Here is a 21,766-nt window from a genome sequence, read left to right as displayed (position 1 = left end):
CTGTTTCCTAATGGAAAATAGCTAAGAAGTGACTTACCTATGATATGATCAAAGATCCATAAGGATCGTTAGGGCCTACTACCACTCATCAACAGGAGCTTCTTTATCCAGACTGCTTTTCTAGAAGAAATGGGGTCCTAATTAGCCTCTCCTATTGTTGTCTCTTCAAATGGTGGCTGTAGGTCTTTTTTTAAATGTTAGTGGAACGTGTTGTCTGTCAGGCTATGCTGGGGTCAGGGCTGTGCAGGCAGGAGAAGCTGAACTGTATGCCCTGCAGGCATGAGGAAGAGAGGACAGGGGCCCCGCCATCTGAGACACATGAGCCATGGAGAGTAATGAGGGAGCATTTGGCTATTTCTTGTCATGAAGTTCCTCTGCATTGAATGCGCTCATGTGCACAGAAATACTGCGTTTAACTGGGGTAATTCATTCTACAGTGGAGAAGTGAACTGTTCTCTCTGAAAAAAATATAGATTATATCCAGGGAATGAAAGCAAGTTCATTTTGGCTCATCCAAAATTTGGATCACTTTCACAAGTTTTAAATAACTTCCAATATTTTTTAAGAAGGAGAAAAGGTACCATATATCCATGTACAGATGGGTAAACCAGGCCATACAAAGGCTGTCTAAAGCCCCAAATCGGCCAGTTCAGGAGGTCTCCTACCATCACCTCAGAGCTCTTCCCAAATGGGATTAAATTAAAATATTAACCAGAATTCATTTGGTTGTATTTGAATATAAATTTTTAAATTTTATTTATTTATTTATTTATTTATTTACTTACTTACTTACTTATAGTAAACTCTATACCCAATATGGGGCTTGAACTCATGGCCCTGAGATCACTAACTGCATGCTCTTCCAACTGAGCCAGCCAGGCTCCCCTTGAATATCAGTCTTTATCATTACATTGATTTATCTGACTTTTCTCACTGAATATTTTTTCTTCTCCAGAGTAGGAAAAGTTGATATCCGTCTCTCCCACTTTTTTTGAGGATTAAAAACAAACATCTGAATAGCTAAATAATCCTAAAAACATTTCACAGGAGCTTATGATTTGTTCTCCAACCAAGATCAAAATGTGACATTGTCTTATTGCCATGTAATGCCTTACACATTTTCTCTCTATCCCATTTCAGTTTTATCTAGATTTAGATTCAGATCTTATCTGCAGAACAAGGAGAGCGAAAGCAAATTTGTGGGCACATTATGAGATTATAAGCACTTTGGAATGATTTGTGGACAATATAATGGAATTATAGAAATGCCAAGAGGTTGGCAATGGTAGTTAAGATAAGCGTTGGAATATTAAAGCCTCATTTGTTATGAGAGGAGTAAGTTGGCCATTACTTATGATTTACCCGAAATAAAATACATATATAGTTGTTAGAAATACAAACATCTAACTCTTGCTCTATTATAAAATGTGTGTGACACAACTTATGATGGAATCATACAAAATACTGAGCTAAAAATAAATATGCAAATAGTGTTCTAGAAAGTTAAAAAATTTTTTTTAATGTTTATTTAGTTTCGAGGAAGAGAAAGAGAGAGTGTGACAGGGGAAGGGGCAGAGAGAGGGGGAGACACAGAATCTGAAGCAGGCTCCAGGCTCTGAACTATCAGCACAGAGCCCCACATGGGGTTTGAACTCACAGACTGACAGATCATGACCTGCGCCGAAGTTGGATGCTTAAGTTGGATGCTTAACGGACGGAGCCACCCAGGCGCCCCTTTGTTCTAGAAAGTTTAAACCATAGTTTGACTTCTCTTTCTTCTGGCTGTCATTAGTATCTGAAGTAATAGATTTTACAGGTATGTCCAAATCACCATTAAACAATGAGCATAAACAGTGGTATAGCTAATCTTCAAATAGTTTTGCTACTGAAGGGCAAAAAAAGTGTGATGCCCCCTCCCCCATCCGGGAAAATGGAATTAAAGTATACTTCTTAATGTTTATAATAAAGAGGGTGTCAGGGAAGGAACGAGTGGGATACATACCTTGGTGTTCTCCCTGAGAGGGGTTTTCGGGTAGCTCTGAAGAGGACGTAACTGGTAATAACTGAGAACATTCCCCACATAGACAGAAACCGCCACCAGTAAAGTTTTATCGTGAAATACAGAGGGACAACCCACATCTGCAACAGTGTCACCAGCTGTCAGAAAAAAAATGAACAGAAAGTCTCTTTCAATGATTGAGGGCCCAGAATGTCATGTCCACTATTAAATGATTCAGAAGCTACTCTGGGGGAAACCACTGTCACCATCTCGTCTATAACATGCAACTGGGTCACCTTCCAGCTGTAAGCTCTTCTATACATGCTAAGTTTTGGAAGGAATTAGTGTGGTGGTCTGAAAATTCAAATGGGAAATCATCCAAAACATTCATTTTTCTTTTACCTCTTTTCTCCGGGATAGTTCAGATGAAAGCAACTTTGGGCTTCAAAAGCTGTGTGGTTTTGGACAAGTGAGCCTCACTTTTGTTGTAAAATTAGGGATAACAATGCCTGCCCTTCTTGCCTGTGCTGAGGTGGGGATCAAACGAGACCATGGATGGGAAAGTGCTCTGGAAACAGTACTGTAATATATGGAGCCAAGGGGCTGTTGTTCCTATCATGTACACGTGTGCAAATACATGGTGACATCAAAGGGAGGAAGTGGCATCACAGCAGCTTCTGGGACCCCTTCTGCCTGCTTCCCAGTGCACTCTGCAGGGTGAACCTTGGAGTCCCAACTGTGGGGCCCCCTCACCCTTGACTATTGGATTTGCAGCCCACCTTTTGCTTCTTGTCTTTCCTTTGCTTTTGTTTTGCCTTTTCCAGGCAAGCCAAGGTGGGGATCAAACTCTTCCCTATTCATCTGTGTGTAACTCCTTCATGGCCTGTACCACTGACCTGAGTCCAAGTCACCTTCAGAGGGTTCTTTAAGTTGGCTGGCCCTACTCTCATGTGGCAGGAAGCAGGGTAGACTGAGCTGATGGGTTGTGAGTCAACAACTTGATATGGTTACCATAGTGATGCTCCCATTCTTTAGACCAGGCTTAATGCCAGCTATTACCTCTCTTGTGAAAAAACAGCCAGCAATAACCTCTGGTCTTATGTTTTAGCACATGCAGACTAACCCCCTATTACTTGCTCAGCACCAAAGTAAGAGAGGGATGGCAAAGAGGTTTTGTCTCAGGTGTGGACTTGAATTGGCAGTGGCCCCTGGCAATGCTCTGTTGAGGAGGATTCTGAGCCTGGGTCCTGGGGTAGTGGAAAGGGCATCATGATTGCTTAGTTATGTCTGCCAGTGGTGTGGAAGCAGTTGTTAGGGCATGTATTTCATGTATTTTTCATCTGAGTGTAACAAAGACTGATGTTATTGATTTGTCTTTTTCTTTCTTTCTTTTTCTTTCTTTCTTTCTTTCTTTCTTTCTTTCTTTCTTTCTTCTTTCCTTTTCTTTCTTTTTCTTTCTTTCTTTCTTTCTTTCTTTCTTTCTTTCTTTCTTTCTTTTCCTTCCTTCCTTCCTTCCTTATCTTTCTTTCTTCCTCTTCTTTCTTTCTTTCTTTCCTTCCTTTTCTCTTTCTTTCTTTTCTTTTCTTTCTTTCTTTCTTTCTTTCTTTCTTTCTTTCTTTCTTTCCTTCCTTCCTTCCTTCCTTCCTTCCTTCCTTCCTTCCTTCTTTCTACTTCATCTTTGTGATAAAAGGAGGCAGCTAAGGAACAAAAGCCTATGGATATAATTTTGGGTCCTTTAATAAGGTCTTGGTCATAATAGCCTTAAGGTCATAACCAAAATTATTTGATAAGACTTCAAGATGAAAGTCTTGAAAGTCATGAAAAAGACAAGGCCATAGCCGTTCCTCTTTCCACATCAAATAAGAAGACATTTCCAAGGTTTTTCATTTTTTTTATTGCTTCATCCCCATAAATGAACTGATATGAAGTCTTCTGACAGTTGCTCTAAATCTTTGGGAGAACACTAGAGTTGTTATAAAACACGCATTTGAACAAAAATACACATGGAGCCAATCTAAGGTGATTATCTGGAGAGTGTGGGAGGAAAAATACCCTATAACCTCCCTTTTTTGTTTTCAAATTCCTGGCAGTACTTTCAGGGAATAGTATTTTTTTTTAAGTTTATTTAATTTTGAGAAAGAGAGTGTGTGGGTGCACAGTGGGGGAGGGGCAGAGAGATAGGGAGAGAGAATCCCAGGCAAGCTCCATGCTGTCAGCACAGAGTCAGGGAAGAGTATTCTTTACTCTTGCCTAAATTAGATACAAACGTGCCTTGATTCATTGAGCTTCGCAGATACCATGTTTTTACAAATTGAACGTCTGTGGCAATCCTGTGTCCAGCGCATCCATCACGCCATTTTTCCAACAGCATTTGCTCACTTTGTGTCTCTGTGTCATATTTTGGTAATCCTGGCAATATTTCAAGCCTTTTCATTATTATTGTATTTGCTACAGTGATCTGTGATCTGTGATTGCAGTTCACTGAAAGCTCAGGTGATGGTTAGTATTTTTTTTTAGCAATATTTTCTAATTAAGGTAAGTACATTGTTTTTTAGACATGAGGTGATTACACACTTAATAGACTACTGTATACTGTGAATGTAACTGTGATTTGCACTGGAACACCAAAAAGTTCATTCGACTCTCTTTATTGTGATACTTGCTTTATTGTGGTGGTCTGGAACTGAACCCACGCTATCTCAAGGGTATGCTTTTAATTGCTTTAATTTTCCATCCTACCTTGTGAGTGTGGTTATAGCTAATATGTGAGTTAGCACCTTTATTTATGAAATCAAGATAAATATATATCCAAACAGGGCAAACAGCTTTACCTAAGGAAGTAGAATACTGTTCCTGAGGACCAGAGACCACATAGTAGGTAGTTAAGACTCCATGTATGTCTACTTTAGCACTCAACATTAGCAACTCTGACCCTCTGCTATTGCTAATAAAGGTGTACAGCCCCTTAAAAGAAAATCACACCAGAATTTTGGTCATTTATTTCCCATAGCTGATTTTGGAGATAGCAATCTATGGTAAGTGATATGTTTTCTGACTTTTTTAGTTCATTATCTCTGATATTAAAAAAGGAAACAAAAAGGGCACCTGGGTGGCTCAGTCGGTTGAGCGCCTGACTCTTGAAATGGGCTCAGGTCATGATCTCACAGTTCGTGGGATCAAGCCCCACGTCAGGCTCTGTGTTGACATCATTGGGCCTGCTTCAGATCCTCTCTTTCCCTCTCTCTCTCTCTCTGCCCCTTCCCTGCTTGTGCACACACATGCTTTCTCTCAAAGTAAATAAATAAACATGAAAAAAAAAAGGAAACAGACATGAACTTCATCTTGCAAAACCTGATCATTGATCTTTTGCATTTTTCATCTTTCTGTTTGAACAATTTGATTCATCTTTACATTTCTCCATAAAAATACTGAAATTTTTTGTAATAGTAAGAGTCAGTTCATTTTAATTCAGCAAAACTGCCATGCTCCTATTTTTATACTTTAGATCATAAGCTAAAATTGACAAGACTAATCCATTTCCTCAAGTCCATGGAGTTATTACAATGTATAATATTTTGGAGCAATGATTGGATTATATTTTTATAATACTAGGTCTCATTGTGGATCTATAAAAGTACAACCCATTTCTAGATGATCCCAAATTTCTCTTACTTGATGCCTGGGTTTAATTAGCAGTGCATAGCAATGTCAAATGTACAGACATCCCACTTCTTAAAAATAGGCCTTAGAGGTCAGAAACAAAGGGAAAGCAAAAGAACATTATAACATATCAGGTATGAAAATATTTGATTTCTTAACTAAGTGTATACCCAATGCCATATTTTCTCAACATGTAAGGGGAAAGGTCAGAAATTTGCATTATGAATTCAATTAATTCTATGAGGAATCATTTTGAAATGAGGGCCACATTTCATATCAATTTAAAAGGTTATCAATTTCCAGAGCAGTTAAAACTTCTCATTTTTAATAGCAACTGCCACATATGAAACGTAGGAATTTGGTGCCTCATAAATAAACACACGAAATATGTGAAATCGAGGTGTATGCATGAGAGAGGAGGCCTGGCAGCTGGGACACATTAATAATGCCAGAGGGGTCACCATCTGGGCATGTGCATATAAAACACATCTGCATTGCTGGCGAAGGGCAGCCTGTGCATCTGTATCACATCACCAAACATTCTCCCCACCCACACATCGTGGCAGAAGGAATTTCCTGACGAATCACATGCTGCCCAAAGGTACCATGTTTTTTTCTTGTATCTATGCACATAAGGAACCTGAAAAGAACAGCAAATCAAGTCAAAACAAAGGTATCTTTTTATTTGCCTAATTATACAGAATGATGAATGGATCACACAACATGAGAGAGGGAGAGAGAGAGGGAGCGAGAGAGGGAGAAGGAGGTGGGAGGGAGGGAGGAAGTTATGTGATGCTCATTTCCTTTGCACTGCAAATCCCAAAGTGTTTGCAGCCATTTGTACATGTGTCTCTGTGTGTTTGTATAGGTGGAGGTGGAGCAGGAGCAGGGAGATGCCAGAGGTCAGCAGGAAATTCCCATGTAAATAAAGGACTCCAGGAAGTACTGTTGCTATGATTAGCACACAGGCAGTGAAGGGAAGTATGGATATAAACAAGTAAAGGTTGGGAACCTTGGCATGTGGAGGGCTATTAGAAATTCACTTGGTCCTTATTTCTAGTTCCAAATCAATTCAGACTGTTGATTTTGCTCTTTGAATTCTTAAAGGAGATTGTGCCATGCAGTGTTAGGTATGTATGTGACTATGCATGTATTTGTGTGTTGCCTCACTTAAAAAAGATTTGAGTGGGCCTAAGGCTTTAACTGGTACAGTAATATGTTCTAGTGTTTCATGGCTATTAATAGGCAGGAAGTTGATTTAAATAGAGCAATGTTTCAATCTGTAGCAAATTATTTGCCTGTGTGTTGAGGCAAGTTAACAGTGTGCCTGAAACCCAAATTCTTTGTATGTAGTCATCAGGCCTTCTCTTGATTTGAAGGGAGGTAAAAGGAATCTTTTTTGGCACCTTCCCCCTATTTCCTTCAGATATGAGAAATAGGAATATATCAAAGAAGGTGGAGAGGCCGGTGTTGAATGAAATTTTATTTTTTTAATTAAATTCTGTTTAAAAATGCTGTTAAAAGCGTTTGGAAATAATTTCATTTTGAAGCTCTGCCATGTCTACAACATATCAACAGCATCAGTTGAAAAGAGAAAAATTCAAATATCCAGATGCTCTGTCTATATTTTACTAACCATATGACTATTTGGGAACACCCAGGTATTTAGTAGTAGTCCGAACAAAATAAGAATTTTCCACTTTCTGTCTATTTTCTCTCTTCACTTTTTGACATCACCTTGGAGCAGGTGATGTTATATTTTCAGACTTTGTTTTCTAAATAACATGGCTCCTTTGCTTTAGGTATTTATAATAAGCCGCTCTGATGTCCACAGCTCCTACAGACCACGGAACAGAATCTAAGATTAAATGATCACTTCAGAATATAGACATATTTGTTAAAAGCTGTACTCTGAAAATACCTTGAGCTTTTGGGTTAATTCCCTCACCTCTGAAGCACATGATCCAAATTATGCATGCAATAATGTGAAAATAGGGGCGCCTGGGTGGCTCAGCTGGTTAAGCATCCGACTTCGGCTCAGGCCATGATCTCAAGGTTCATGGGGGGTTGAGCCCCACATCGGGTTCTGCACTGACAGTATGGACCCTGCTTGTGATGCTCTCTGTCTCCCTTTCTCTCTGCCCCTCCCCTGTGCTCTCTCTCTTTCACCCTCTCAAAAATAAATAAAAACTTAAAAAAATGAAATAATGTGAAAATAATGCCATTTTACATATAATATATAATACCCTCAGGGTGTAAATATATAAGTAAACTGGCTCCCACCTTCTGCCATCTATGTACTTAATCGTTCCATCCCAGTGACATACAGAGCAATATCAGAATTGTTAACCTGCACTCCCATAGGACAGTTTTACCAACTAGGTACCAGTGCTCATTTACAGTGTCTATTGCCTTAATCTTACAGATTCCTCTGATTTCCAAAGGTACGTAGCATCTGATTCTTCAGATGCTGATTTCATCAGTGAAACCATCTGGGCTTGGAGCTTTCTTTGGTAGAAAGATATTAATTATTGGCTGAATTAAAAAATAGATATAGGCCAGAGGCAGGATATATGGGGTGACTTAAATGGGTAAAGCTAGTCAAAGGGTACAAACTTCCAAACTTCTAGTTATAAGATAAAGAAGTCTTGGGGATGTAATATACATTATAGTCACTATAATTAACAATAATGTGTTGTATATTTGAAAGTTGCTAAGACAGAAAATCTTGAAAGTTCTCATCACACACGCAAAATTATAACCATGTGTGGTGATGATGGATGTTAACTAAACTCACTGTGGTAATAATTTCACATCATATGCATAAATCAAATCATTATATTGTACACCTAAAATTAATGCAGTGTTACATATCAATTATATCTGAATAAAAAATAGAAATAGGCCTATTCAGGTTATTTATTTCTCCTTTTTTGAGTTTTGATATAGTTTGTGTCTTTCAAAGAATGTCTATTTCATTATGGTTATCCAGATTTGTGGACATAATATTCCATTATTTTCCTTTTATGTCCATAGGATCAATAATGATGTCCCCTCTTTCTTTTCTGATATAGGAATTTGTGTCCTCTTATTTTTTAGGTTAGCTGGCTAGAGCTTTATAAACTTTACTGATCTTTTTCAAAAAAGTTTCTCAGTTTTTGGTTTCACTGAGTTTCTCTATTGATTTACTGTTTTTTAATTTAATTGCTTTCTGCCCTAATTTTTAAAATTACTTTTCCTCTGATAGCTGTAAGTTTAAATTACTCCTTTCCCTAGTTTCCTAAAGTAGGTGCTTAATTTACTGATTTTAGATCTTTCTTCTTTTCTAATATATGCATTCAATGCTATAAAATTTCCCTCTAAGCATTGCCTTTCCTACATCCCACAAATTTTGATATGTTGTATTTTCATTTTCACTTAGTTCAACTAATTTTTTAGTTTCTCTTAAGTACTTCTCTTTGACTCATGTGCTATTTAATCTCTAAATATTTTGGGATTTTGTTCAACTATCTTTCTGTTATGGATTTCTAATTTAATTTTTGTGGTCTGAGAGCATACTTTGTATAATTTCAATTTTTAAAAAAAATTTTTGGTGTGTTTTAGGCCCTGAATGTGGTCTATCTTGGTGAATGTTCTATGTGAGCCTAAGAAGAATGTGCACTCTTCTGTTGTTAGATGTATTCTATAAACATCAATTAGTGCAGGTTGATGAATGGTGCTGTTCAGGTCAACTCTATCCTTACTAATATTCTGCTTTCTTGATCTATCAACTACTGAAGGAGGGTATTGAAATCTCTAACTAAACAATGGATTTGCCCATTTCTCCTTGTAGTTCAATCAATTTTTGCCTTGTATATGTTGATGCTTCTTGTTAGGCATATACACGTTAAGAATCGTTATGTCCTTTTAGGGGGGTCTCGGTAGCTCAGTCAGTTAGTATCAGAGTCCCAATTTTAGCTCAGGGCATGATCTCATGGTCATGAACTCATGCTTGTGAGATTGAGACCCACAATAAGCCCCAAGTCAGGCTCCACTATGGGTATGAAGCCTCCTTAAGATTCTCTTCTGCCCCTCCCCTACTTATACTCTCTCTCTCTTAAAAAAAAAAAAAAAAGAGTTGTTATGTCCTTTTAAATAACTGAATCTTGGGGCACATGGGTGGCTCAGTTGGTTGAGCCTCCGACTTTGGCTCAGGTCATGATGTCATTGTTTGTGAGTTCGAGCTCCGTGTTGGGCTCTGTGCTCACAGCTCAGAGCCTAGAGCCTGCTTAAGATTCTGTCTGCCTCTCTCTGCCCCTCCTCCACTTGCGCTCTCTTCCTCTCTCTCAAAAATAAACATCAAAAAAAATTTTAAATAACTGAATCTTTGATCATTATGTAATGCCTCTTTTTCTCCCTGATAATTACATCTTTATTCTTATATGTGAGTTTTTTGTCAACAACATATAATTGCGTCTTGTTTTTTGTTTTGTTTTGTTTTTTATTCATGGTGACAATCTCTGTCTTTTAATTGGTGTATTTAGACCATTCACATTTGATTACTGATATAGTTGGATTAATATCTACCATATTTGTAACTTCTCTGTTGCATAGTGTTTGTTTCTTTCTTTTCCTCTCTGCCTTCTTCCTTTTTTAGACTCTTTGGCTTTAAGTGAGAATTTTATGATTCTATTTTCTCTACTCTATTAGTATATTAATTATATATTTTTTCATTTTTTTATGTTTTTGGTAAGGCTTCTGGTCAATAGTAGGCTATTAGTAGTTATGGTCTTGGAAAGTCAAAAGTTATATGCAGGTTTTCAACTGTGTGTGTGTGTGGGGGGTGGGGTGGGGGTGGGGGTGGGCAGCATCCCTAACCCTCCTGTTGTTCAAGGGTCAACTGTAGATTGTTACTATTACTGCTTTGAATGAAGAGTTATCTATTAGGTTAAGAATAAGAAAGAAAAGAATTTATTTTATCTTCATTTACTCCTTCTCTGACACTCTTCCATTCTCTATGTAGACTTGAGTTTCTGACCTATACAATTTTCCTTCTTTCTGAAGAACTTCTTTTAACATTTCTTGTAGGTCAAGTCTCCTGGTGATGAATTCCCTAATCTTTTTGTTTGTCTGAGAGAGAAAGTATTTCACTTTCACTTTTGAAGGATAATTTGTCTGGATTTAGAATTCTAGATTGGTGGATTTTTCTTTGAATGCTTTAAATATTTCACTCTATTCTTTTCTTGCATATATGGTTTAAGAAGAAGAATCTGATGAAATTCTTGTTCCTCCGTAGGTAGGGTGTTTTTCTCCCTCTGGCTGTTTTTGAATTTTCCCTTTGTCTTTCTGCAGTATGAATTTGATATGTCCAGGTATAGATTTCTTGGTATTTGTTCTGCTTCTTCTCTGAGTGTCTTAGGTCTGTGGTTTGGTGTCTGTCATTAATTAAACAAAAATTCTTGACCGTTAGCCCTTCAAATATTTCTTCAGCAGCTTTATTTCTTTCTTCATTTTGGTATTCCAATATGTGTACATTATGTTTTTTGAAATTGTTCTACGGTTCTTGAATATTCTTGTTTTTTAAAATTCTTTTTTTCTCTTTGCATTTCAATAGTATTATTGAATTTTTCTGAATATTGAATTATTGAATATTATTATTATATTCAATAATATTATCTTCAAGCTCACTCATTCTTTTCTCAACCACATGTACTTTATTGATAAGCCTACTGAAGGCATTTTTCATTACTGTTTCAGTTTTCTTTTTACTTTAAGAATTTATTTTTTTCATGGACTTTCCACCTCTTTGCTTGCATCACTTATCTGTTCTTGCATATCTACTTTTTCCATTAGAGCTCTTAGCATCTTAGCCATAGTTACTTTAAATTCCTAGTGTGATGATTCCCAAATCACTGCAATGTCTGGGTCTGGTTCTGATGCTTGCTTTGTCTCTTCAGACTGTTTTATTCTCCTTTTAGCATGACTTTTAAATTTTGGTTGAAAGGCAAACATAATGTGTGGGGTAAAAGAACTGAGATAAATAAATCTTTTGTGTTAATTTGCCTGGGGGTTGGGCTGTGATTAATGTTTGCTGTAGGTATCAGAGGCTTCGATTTCCACTAGTATACTTGTTTCTATCTCTCTCTCTGTCTTTGAGCTTCCATCAAAACTCCTTGTATAGCCTCTGAGGCTTGCAGCTCTTTCAGCTATAATCCACTGTTATACTGGACACCTGCGATGTGGTGGTAAGGCAGGTGGACAGTGCAGGTATTCTATTCTGTGATTAAGTCTCAGTCCTTTTGTGGGCCTCTGTCTCTGTGCCATGATCTTTACAAGTGTGTTTAAACTTTTAGCTTTCCCTTTGGATGAGACAGGAAGGCTAGAGGGGGCTGGAGTGGGTAATTTCTCTTCCCCCACGTTGGAGAAGGCTCTGATTTCCATTGCTGTGTCTCTGTGATGGAGAACACTCTGGGTCTAGTTCAGAATGATTACTTTTCCCCTCCCTCTGCCAGAAGCACAAAGGTTTTTTTTTTTTTTTTCTTCCCCCCTTGGCTCTACACCATGGGAATCTGGTGGCATTCCTGGAGCTGGAAACCTAAAATAATATGAGGAAGCCCCTAAGACTGTGGCCGCCAACAGTTTTTCTCTCACACTAGTCTAAACTCCACCTCCAGCAATTCTTTGAAGTTACTCCTTACGTGTTTCTAACCATTGTGCGGCTCTTGCAGCTTCTGCTCCCAGTCAGGAGATCTCCGCTGTGATTCCCTGCATTCCCCTGTCTTTCCAGATTTTGGCTGGTGGTTTTCCCACTAACCTTAATTCTCTGATAGATCCGAGAAAACTTATTGACGTTCAGTCTGTCTAGGTTTTTCTTGTGGTAAGATGGGGGTGATGACTTTCAAGCTTTTTACCTGTCAGAGCTACAACCAAAACTCATTCCTATTTTTAAAAATTCCATCACTTGAAATATCAGGAAATGGAGGCTCACTGTGGTTAAATGCGTGGCTGAATTCTTGTAACTCCTAAGCAGGTACTCTTCCCTTTACCATCCTGCCTCTGGTTGCTATTAACACATCTCACAAAATCAGCCTGGGGAACAGTGTGTGGGCAAAGCATACGGCAGAGCAGAGGGTGTGGCAGGAGAAGCAGGTGCACTGCTTTGAAAAAAAACAATACATTGAGATCTTGTAACAGAGAGTGCACATTAACAGCTGAGTATTGGCTTTAGGTTTACAAAAGGGTTCAGAAAAGGATTCTTTTTTTTTTTTTAATTTTTTTTTCAACGTTTATTTATTTTTGGGACAGAGAGAGACAGAGCATGAACGGGGGAGGGGCAGAGAGAGAGGGAGACACAGAATCGGAAACAGGCTCCAGGCTCTGAGCCATCAGCCCAGAGCCTGATGCGGGGCTCGAACTCCCGGACGGCGAGATCGTGACCTGGCTGAAGTCGGACGCTTAACTGACTGTGCCACCCAGGCGCCCCAGAAAAGGATTCTTTTATTAATAAACTGCTTTCACTGTGTGTGATTGAAAATTTTAAACTATTATATATTATATCAATATCTTTTGAATGCATTCAGAGTTCAACTCATGGTACTGAACACTCACTACGGATCAGTCACTGTGCTAGAAGTTCTCACAGGGAAATGTTTTTGAATTCTAGTAACTTTGGAGATAGGTTCCCATCTTCAGTGTTTCCATTTTGCAGATTAGGAAAGCATGGTGCAGCGATATTTAAGGAGCTTATCCTTGACATGAAAAAAAAACCCCAAAAACTAGTGAGGTTGGATTCTAGTCTCCACTCTGCAACTAGTTAGTTATATAACCCTGACTGAATTTTTTAATCCCTCTGAACTGTATTTCACAAAGGGGATAAAAAATAATTATCTTCTGGAGTAATTTAGATAATGTATAAAAAAACACTTATCACAACTTAATAATAACTAATTTATATGTAAATATTTATATATAGTAATTTATATACAAATCTGTTACTATAGGAATTATAATTAAAATGTTATAAATAATAATGTTACTAATAAATTGATAGAGATTATAAAATTGAATAATAGAAATAAACTGTATTATATGGCCCCTTGTAGAAAAGAGCCAAGAACTTCATGAATCTTATAAATATGTTCAAAACTCTCTGTAGTTCTGCTAGAGGTCACATGATCTTAGACGCCAAGAGAAACAATGTAAAAGTTAGGTTTTCCCTGGATGATAAGGCTGTTCAATTCAACATTTGTGGAAACATGTCCTTATCAAATTCCATCCCAAAGATGTTAAATTGAGGGGTGCCTGGATGACTCAGTCGGTTGAGTGTCCAACTCTTCTTGATTTCAGCTCACGTCATGATCTCATAGTTTCGTGAGTTGGAGCCCCACATCGGGCTCTGCACTGGCAGCTCAGAGGCCTGCTTGGGACTCTCCCTCTCTCTCTCTGCCCCTCCCCCATTCTCTCTGTCTCTGTCAAAATAAATAAAAATAAACTTTCAAAACAAAAGATGTTAAATTGAAGAGTATGTCAGGTGCAGGGTTTTTTTGATACAGTTCATGCAGAGTACAATAAGAAAGCTGGAAACTAGTGCTGGAATCAGCTATTATTGCTCTGGAAACCATTTCCAAATTCAATGGTTACAGATTTCACCACGAGTTCCTGAAATGGCTGTGTTCTGATGACTGGCTCTGGCAGTGAACTCTTTAGAAGAAATGCAAAGTATGGGACAAATTTGAGGCAGTAGTATGGGAAAGATCAGCCTCACATGCTGGCTCTCAACTTGAGCCAAAGATTGTCAACAGAGACATGCAGGGAAAAGGGGCTACTCCACCCATTCCTTTGGGACAATGCATAATATAGATTGACCAGTGGGCAAAGAAGTAGGAAATATTCTAGAGGGTAACCGTGATTATGAGCGAATCTAGCAGAGTCCCAATAGAGCTACCATGAGACCAAAATCTGTCCTTGACCACTGTGGGCTATCTTCATTTGGGTTCCCGGCTTTGTTAAAGTGCCAGGCAGGATCACTCTAACAGAAGCCACTGGGGTGCCTGAGTGGCTTAGTCAGTTAGGCATCTGACTTGGGCTCATGTCATGATCTCACAGTTCATGAGTTTGATCCCTGTGTTGGGCTCTGTGCTGACAGCTCAGAGCCTGGAGCCTGCTTCGGATTCTGTGTCTCCCTCTCTCTCTCTGCCCCTCCCCCACTCACACTCTGTCTCTCTCTGTCTCTCAAAAAATGAATGTTAAAAAAAAAATTAAAAAAAGAGAGGCCACTATCACAGTCATCTGGTCACCTCCAAGGGGATCCTTAGGACCACAGAACCCCTCTTGGTAGCCATAAAATAGAGGACCTGTGTGATAGAAGAACATAGAAACAGCAACTTTGGGGAGAAGTGGGGTGACTAAGGGAGTCCAGTTGTTGGTGAAGGATGGGGTGCTAGTGAAAGTAACAAGCCTGGAAGTTATTCCAGGCAGCACAGCTTATGTAGTGAGCAATAAGAAACAATTTGGGAAGAACCCTCCAGCTAACCAACAGTTGTTGAGCTCAAGGATGTCTGCCTGGGACCAGTGTAGCCTGATTCATTAAGGGTTAGAACCTCCAATGGCAACAAGTCCTTCAAGTGGCCTCTGATCCATGGGCAGGTATATCTGTGGCTAGGTAGAGCCATTGTGTGAGCTCCACATTGACTGATGTGGTGATACACATCTTCAGAGAGTTGACAAAGGGGCAATTTCTTCAAATACAAGACAAGGACATAGTCTTTTTTGGGATAAGCCGCCTCGAAAGTCATCAAATAAAAATGGTGTTGGAGTAGTGGGGTATAATGCAGGTCAGGTGGCTCATAAGGCATTTCCTTTCAAGGGCAGGGGGTTTTCTATGCAAAATCTGTACTTATGTTGCTATGGAAACTGGACATGTTTTAAAATATCTAATCCAGAGATAATTATCAGTTATAAAGGAATTATGGAACAGGGCTATGAATGGTTTCCTTAAGAATTCAGGTTTCTTCTTACTTAAGGACTCCAGAGATTCTGTATGTTAGGTTATTTCCATTTTGCAGATAAGAAAACCATGGTTAACATATATTATGGAGGTTTTCTTTTGTATAAGTGAATAACTAATGAAATTTTATTCTAGTCTTTTTCTTTTAAAAACAATTTGTTCAAGTGTAATATAGAGGATGTTTATTAAAAATTTTTTTAAATGTTTATTTTTGAGAGAGAGGGGGGAGAGAAAGAGAGAGAGAGAATGAATGAGTGGGGGAGGGACAGAGAGAGTGGGGACAGAGGATCTGAAGCGGGCTCTGTGCTGACAGCAGAGAGCCTGAGGAGGGGCTTGAACTCCTGAACCTCTAGATCATGACCTGAGCCAAAGTCGGACATTTAACTGACTGAAACACCCAGGCGCCCCAGGGGATGTTTATTTTAATTGACAAGACAGCACTGGCATGGCAGCAAATGTGTTTGCTTAAAAAAAAAAAAAAAAAAAAGGATGTCTCTTTCTAAATAAAATGTTCAAATTGTCTAAACTTAAACAGTATGCAGAATTCAAAAGGGAATAATTTTTGTGATGGTTAAAAATGAAATACAATAAAATACTGGTCTAAGCCAGCATTTCATACATCACAGATAATCTTCTTATACAATGACAAGTCCAAGACCCAGAACCATGTAGTGTTAATTGAGGACTTTCTTCCTGTGCAACATACTCAAATCTAAATGACTGGTTCTCAAATGTGGTCTCAGACCAGTACCATCAGCACCACCTGAGAACTTGTTAGACATGCAAATCCTTGGGCCCCTATTCAATCCAGGACTTTGGGGGTGGGACCAGGAAATCTGATTAACAAACTGATTCACCTCTCCAGGTGATTCTGATGCACCTTAAAATTTGAGAACCACTGCTCTTAAACATTGCAGTAGGAAGGTCTCAGGTCCTTCGTGGCCTGAGCTACGATTCTGAGCCCATGAGATGGCAAAGTTCCAGGGGACTTTGCTCGAGTGGGATTGGTGTATGAAAATGGGATCAAACTCTACTGATGAGGTCAGTGCAATGTTGGCATCAACACATTTCCATAGATATGCAAATTATCAATGCCAAGAGAGTTTATTGCTCAAAGTTAGCCTCAATCTTCTGTTTCTGCTATTCCTAATCCTCCTTTTCCTAGGACATTGGCAGAAGTTGCTATTGCTAAAGGAAAATTGGTTTACTTAAACCAGGGATTCTTGGTCTTGTTACTATTGACATTTTATCGCGAAGAGCTGTCCTGTGCACGTTTAGTGGCCTCCGTGGCCTCTACCCACTACAAGCCAGAAGTAATTCCCATCCCCCTCTCCCTTCCCACTAAGGCGTGACAATCAAAAATGTTTCCAGATGTTGCCAAGTATCTCCTGGGGGCAAAACTACACCTCGTTGAGAACCATTGACTGAAACCAAAGCATTTCCTTCAAGGGAGGGATGTGGCAGGAAGAACAGGATTCCAGAAGTCCCCTTGGGGCAACTCACATTGTAGGACCGGCCATGCCTCTGTCTCCACTGTACCAGCACTATCTGGGCGATGACCAGTGCGCAGAGGAAGATCAAGATCATCTCCACGTGCATGGACTCATGGCCCCGGTGCATCTTGTACATCCTTTCCTGCTGCAGGCTGGAACCAGCAAATGAGGTCATCTGAAAAAGGCCTCAACCCTTGCACAGTATATTTAGGAAAAAAAAAAAGTTTGGGCTCATAGAAAGCAATTGGAGGTTTCAAATGTAGGGGGTTTTAAGCTTTGATTATAGTTTTCCTGGTTGTTTTTTTTAATTAAAAACAATTTTTTTTTAATTTTTCCTTTTCTCCCAGGCTTGAGGAGGGGGCAATGGAGAGGAGGAACCTGAGTTCATCAGGGATACCAATTCCTCTCAGCCCTTAGCTTGCCTGTGTGGTTTTGGCCTCAGCCTTGTCCTTTCAAGTTAAGGGATGGGGCTGAAAAAAATCACTGATGGGCTCTGGACAGACCTGCATACCAGTCCCATCGCCACACAGACTTGTGAAAGTGACTCATCCTCTCTGCAGCTCAGTTGCCTCCTTGCAAACTTAAAATAATGGCCCCTCGGTACTTCACAAGATTGTTCTCGAACTGCAAACCCCATGTTATTTTATTTGTTCTTAAATAAGGAATAACAATTATTATTAGATTATAATAAACTATGTAATATATTATATAACATATAATATATAGATTATTATATTAGATTAAATAATATGAAATTTCCATTTTCGAAAGTCAAAATAGTAAAATATGGTAATTTCAAGTAATTTTTAATATTTTGAAGTAAAAGGATATCCTGCAGATGGTGCTAATGGAGCGAATGTTATCCAAAGGCCTCCAGAAAACTCCTGAGTGAGCTGTATAATTTTTTTTTTTTTTTCATTATAAGGAGAAAGAGGAAGCCTAAGTATTATCTTAGGCGGGCATATTTAGATGATGGCTGAATGTTTCAGTTTTTAGTTGGACTCTTGGTTTTGCATAACGGTAGAGAAAACACTATAACAGTATGTCATCTGGTTTAACTTCCTATAGCAGAAGTGGCTTCAAAGAAAGCTTAGAGCAGTGGATCTTGATGTTGCTGTAAATTGGAAATCACTGGGGAGTTTTAAAAGTCTCAATGTCCAAGCTGTGGCCAGATCAATTAAATGACCATTTCTGTGTGCTATGGGCTGAACTGTGGGCTTCCCCACATTCATATGTTAAAGTCCTACCCCCCCTTCCCCACCAGTTACCTTAGAAGGTGACTGTATTTGGTGATAGGAACTTTAAGGAATAAGGTTAAATGCTGTCACTGGGTGGGCCCTAATCCAATCTGACTGGTGTCCTTAGAAGGAGATCTGGTTATAAACTCACACAGAGGGAAAACCATATGAAGATGCAGTGAGAAGGCGGCCATCTGCAAGCCAAGGAGAAGTGTCAGGAGAACCCAAATGTGCTGACACCTTGATCTGGGACTTCTTGCCCCCAGAACTGTGAGGAAGTAAATTTCTGTTTAAACCACCTGGTCTGTGGTACTTGTTATGGTAGTTCAAGTTCCCAATGTGATTTCAAGATGCAGCCAAGATTGAGAACCACTGGGCTAGAGGAAGAGAGAGCAGTCCAGGGTCAAGATTAGGGCAACAGGGAAAATTATGAATGTTGCCAATCAAGTACTTTATAGATAGTGGTTAGCATTATCTTTCATCCCCAGTGGGGCACCATGAGTCACAAAATCTCTTGAAGTTTCTTTCCACTTATGACTAGATATGGTGTAAATTTAGTGTGCACATCAGAAAACACTACAGAGCTGTGTCTGGGTGGCTCCGTTAAGCGTCTCTTGATTTCGGCTCAGGTCGTGATCTCACAGTTTTGTGAGTTTGAACCCCGAGTCAGGCTTTGTGCTGACAGTGTGGAGCCTGCTTGGGATTCTCTCTCTTTCTCTCCCCCCCCCCCCCATGCTCTCTCAAAATAAATAAATAAACTTAAAGAAAACCCCACAAACACTGCAGGGTAATACTCTGTGCCATAAGATTGTAGCCTTTTAAAGGCACCCCTTGGGTATGTGGATTGGGTTCTTCCCCCTTTACTAATAATTTATTTTTTTTAATTTTTTAATATTTATTTATATTGAGAGAGAGAGAGAGCAGGGGAGGGGCAGAGAGAGAAAGAATCCCAAGCAGGCTATACTGCCAGCAGAGAGCCTGATGCAGGGCTTGAACTCACACGAAACATGAGATCATGACCTGAGCCCAAATCAAGAGTTGGATGCTTAACCTTATGGGAATGAGCCATCCAGGAGCCCCTTTACCATAACTTCTACAGCTACTCTAACGAGTAGAGAAGTACTAGGTGCCTCAGAAAAGGGCACTGAGGGTGCCCCCTGCTGCAGAACGTGTAGAAATGATCCTGTAGAGCCTAGTAAATCTTGCCTGAGGTCAGCTTCTTTGAGATGGAATCTTAGAACGTTAATGCTGGAAGGCACATTAGACGTACTGAAACCCCTACACTCATCAAATGAAGAAGATAAAGTCCCTATCAGGTAAACAACCTGAATAAAATTACATTGTTAATAGTCTTTGTGTTGGAAGCGAACTTAAGAAACACAAATGATTTCCAGAAGCTCATTAAAAAATACACTTGCTCCTCTGAAGAAATGGGAAGTGAAGAAAAATAAAGGGGCATGAGAACTTATAGTTTTTACAGGCACAACAGCAAAATAACTATTTAATATTCTATTTAATGAAAAGACTTTCAACTTAGGCCATGTAGATAGCAGAGTGAATTTATCATCAGCCTAAAATAAGACTTGCATGGATATAAAACAAAATATGCTTTGTGACATTCATCTATTATATATATAATTATATATAATGAAAACACTCATTATATCATTATAGATAATGAAAACATCTCAAAATAACCTATGTGGATGTACTTTGAAGGTATCAAGTAGTATGCAAATGTAATAAGTGTTTCCTATTTTGATTAGGAATACATTCATAATTGATTACCATAATGCAAAAAAGGAGGAACTTTTCATTTTTCATTTTTTTGGTGCCCACAGGGCCCTACTGGCCCCAAGTACCAGAACACAGGGGAAATAGCATATAAAGAAAACCAGATGTATCTTGTGCCTAAAATAAATACTAACTTGACACTGTCCTATTTTGAAGGACATATAAACCCAGCTTTGTGGGACTGCATGAATCACACTGTAGGAAACAGATGAAATCCTTGCGGTTTGGTTTATCCTATCTTTGTGCATGCATGCTAAACTAACCCACCTTCTGTGCCCCGAGAAATTTACAAATAAATGATGGCTTTGTTTGATTTCTCAAACTGTTAAGGTGGAAATGTAATTTTAGTTAAAATGTAAGTTTAAACCATTAAAAAAATTCTAATCACTTACTTCCATTCATCATCCGCAGAAAGCTTTGTGTGAGAGATCTGAAAAAAAACAAAAAGAGCCCTTCTCAAAACTTCTTCATTTGTTCAGCTTGTATTTTACAGCATTACATGGGAAACTCAAGCCATGAAAAACAGTGATGTTTCCTAGTACTACAATAACTTAGGATGAAATCCCTAATAGAATATTTGCTTATGGAACTAAGACACACACACACACACACACACACACACACCCACACCCAAAAGAGTAATTAAGTTACTGTTAATAAATATTTGATTCTGCTGCTGTCAGAGAATCAGATGAGGCTCCATTCCTGTAGTTTATTTGGCAATTCAGTCGAGGTTGTAGAGAGTGGCCTCCCAATAAGCAGTGTCCCCTTGGCTTTTGGGATATGATATGTAAATCCTAAAAAGAAAACATCTGTTGCTGGTGTCTTAAATGATGCCAAGAGTAAGTATCACCAAGTTCAAGGTTTTAGAGACCGAGCTGACCAGAGGCTCGACTTGTTTGGGGCATCTTTTGTGTCCTCCTGTTAATTTAATTTAAAGCCTGGCCCCAGGGAAGAGGGTAATCTGGCCTTGCCCTTGCAGACTGAGTTTGAGAACACAGAGACTAGGAAGTGTTTTCGAATGACCTACAGGTTGTAGGCACATGCTGCCTTCCCTTGATCACTACTAATCTATTACATTTGGTCATTTGAAACCTTTAAGGCAATCCTTGGAAAGACATAATCTTATAACTTTCATGGAGAACACAGACAGCTTAATCCCTAGTCCTATATGTTAAAAGCTAAAATCCCCAATGACAGCAAAGAAGGGAATGCAAAGAAGACATTTGTTACACAAATCTGATATTAAGTATGTGTTTTTTCTATATGTTTTATTCAAATGGCACCAGCAAATCTGACACATGGAATAAAAAAAATAATGCCATCCATTCAATCTAGGATTTCTCTGACTTGGGGTAAACAGGTTTCATTATAAAATCTGTGCTTCTGCCACAAGATTGAGGGGTTCCCTTAGAAGAGAGAATAACACAGCTAAGTAGAGGCTTAGGCAGTATTTGCACAATGCCAGGACTTGCCAGATAATGCCAGGAAGGAGGATAATGCCAGGAAAGAGGAAATGGGTGAAGCAGCAGGTGATGCTGGCAGCTTCTCTATGGTTCCCTGATCCCATCAGGTGGTCCCTGATATTCAAATGGTG

At 39.0% G+C, this 21,766-nt stretch overlaps 1 protein-coding gene across 1 annotated transcript in view; it reads right to left on the bottom strand.

Moving 5' to 3' along the window:
• Positions 1-21,766, bottom strand: part of RNF175 (ring finger protein 175) — a 47,652-nt gene that overhangs the window by 17,408 nt on the left and 8,478 nt on the right. The window contains exons 2-4 of the mRNA XM_047857587.1: positions 20,562-20,599; positions 17,148-17,289; positions 2,003-2,157 (exon numbers count right to left, since the gene is read on the bottom strand). Of these exons, the coding sequence (XP_047713543.1) occupies positions 2,003-2,157; positions 17,148-17,289; positions 20,562-20,599 (335 nt within the window). The remainder of the gene's footprint in view (positions 1-2,002; positions 2,158-17,147; positions 17,290-20,561; positions 20,600-21,766) is intronic.

This window comes from Prionailurus viverrinus, chromosome B1 (assembly GCF_022837055.1).
Source record: "Prionailurus viverrinus isolate Anna chromosome B1, UM_Priviv_1.0, whole genome shotgun sequence".
Taxonomy (NCBI): domain Eukaryota; kingdom Metazoa; phylum Chordata; class Mammalia; order Carnivora; family Felidae; genus Prionailurus; species Prionailurus viverrinus.
This window is presented reverse-complemented; position numbering and strand designations above follow the sequence as displayed.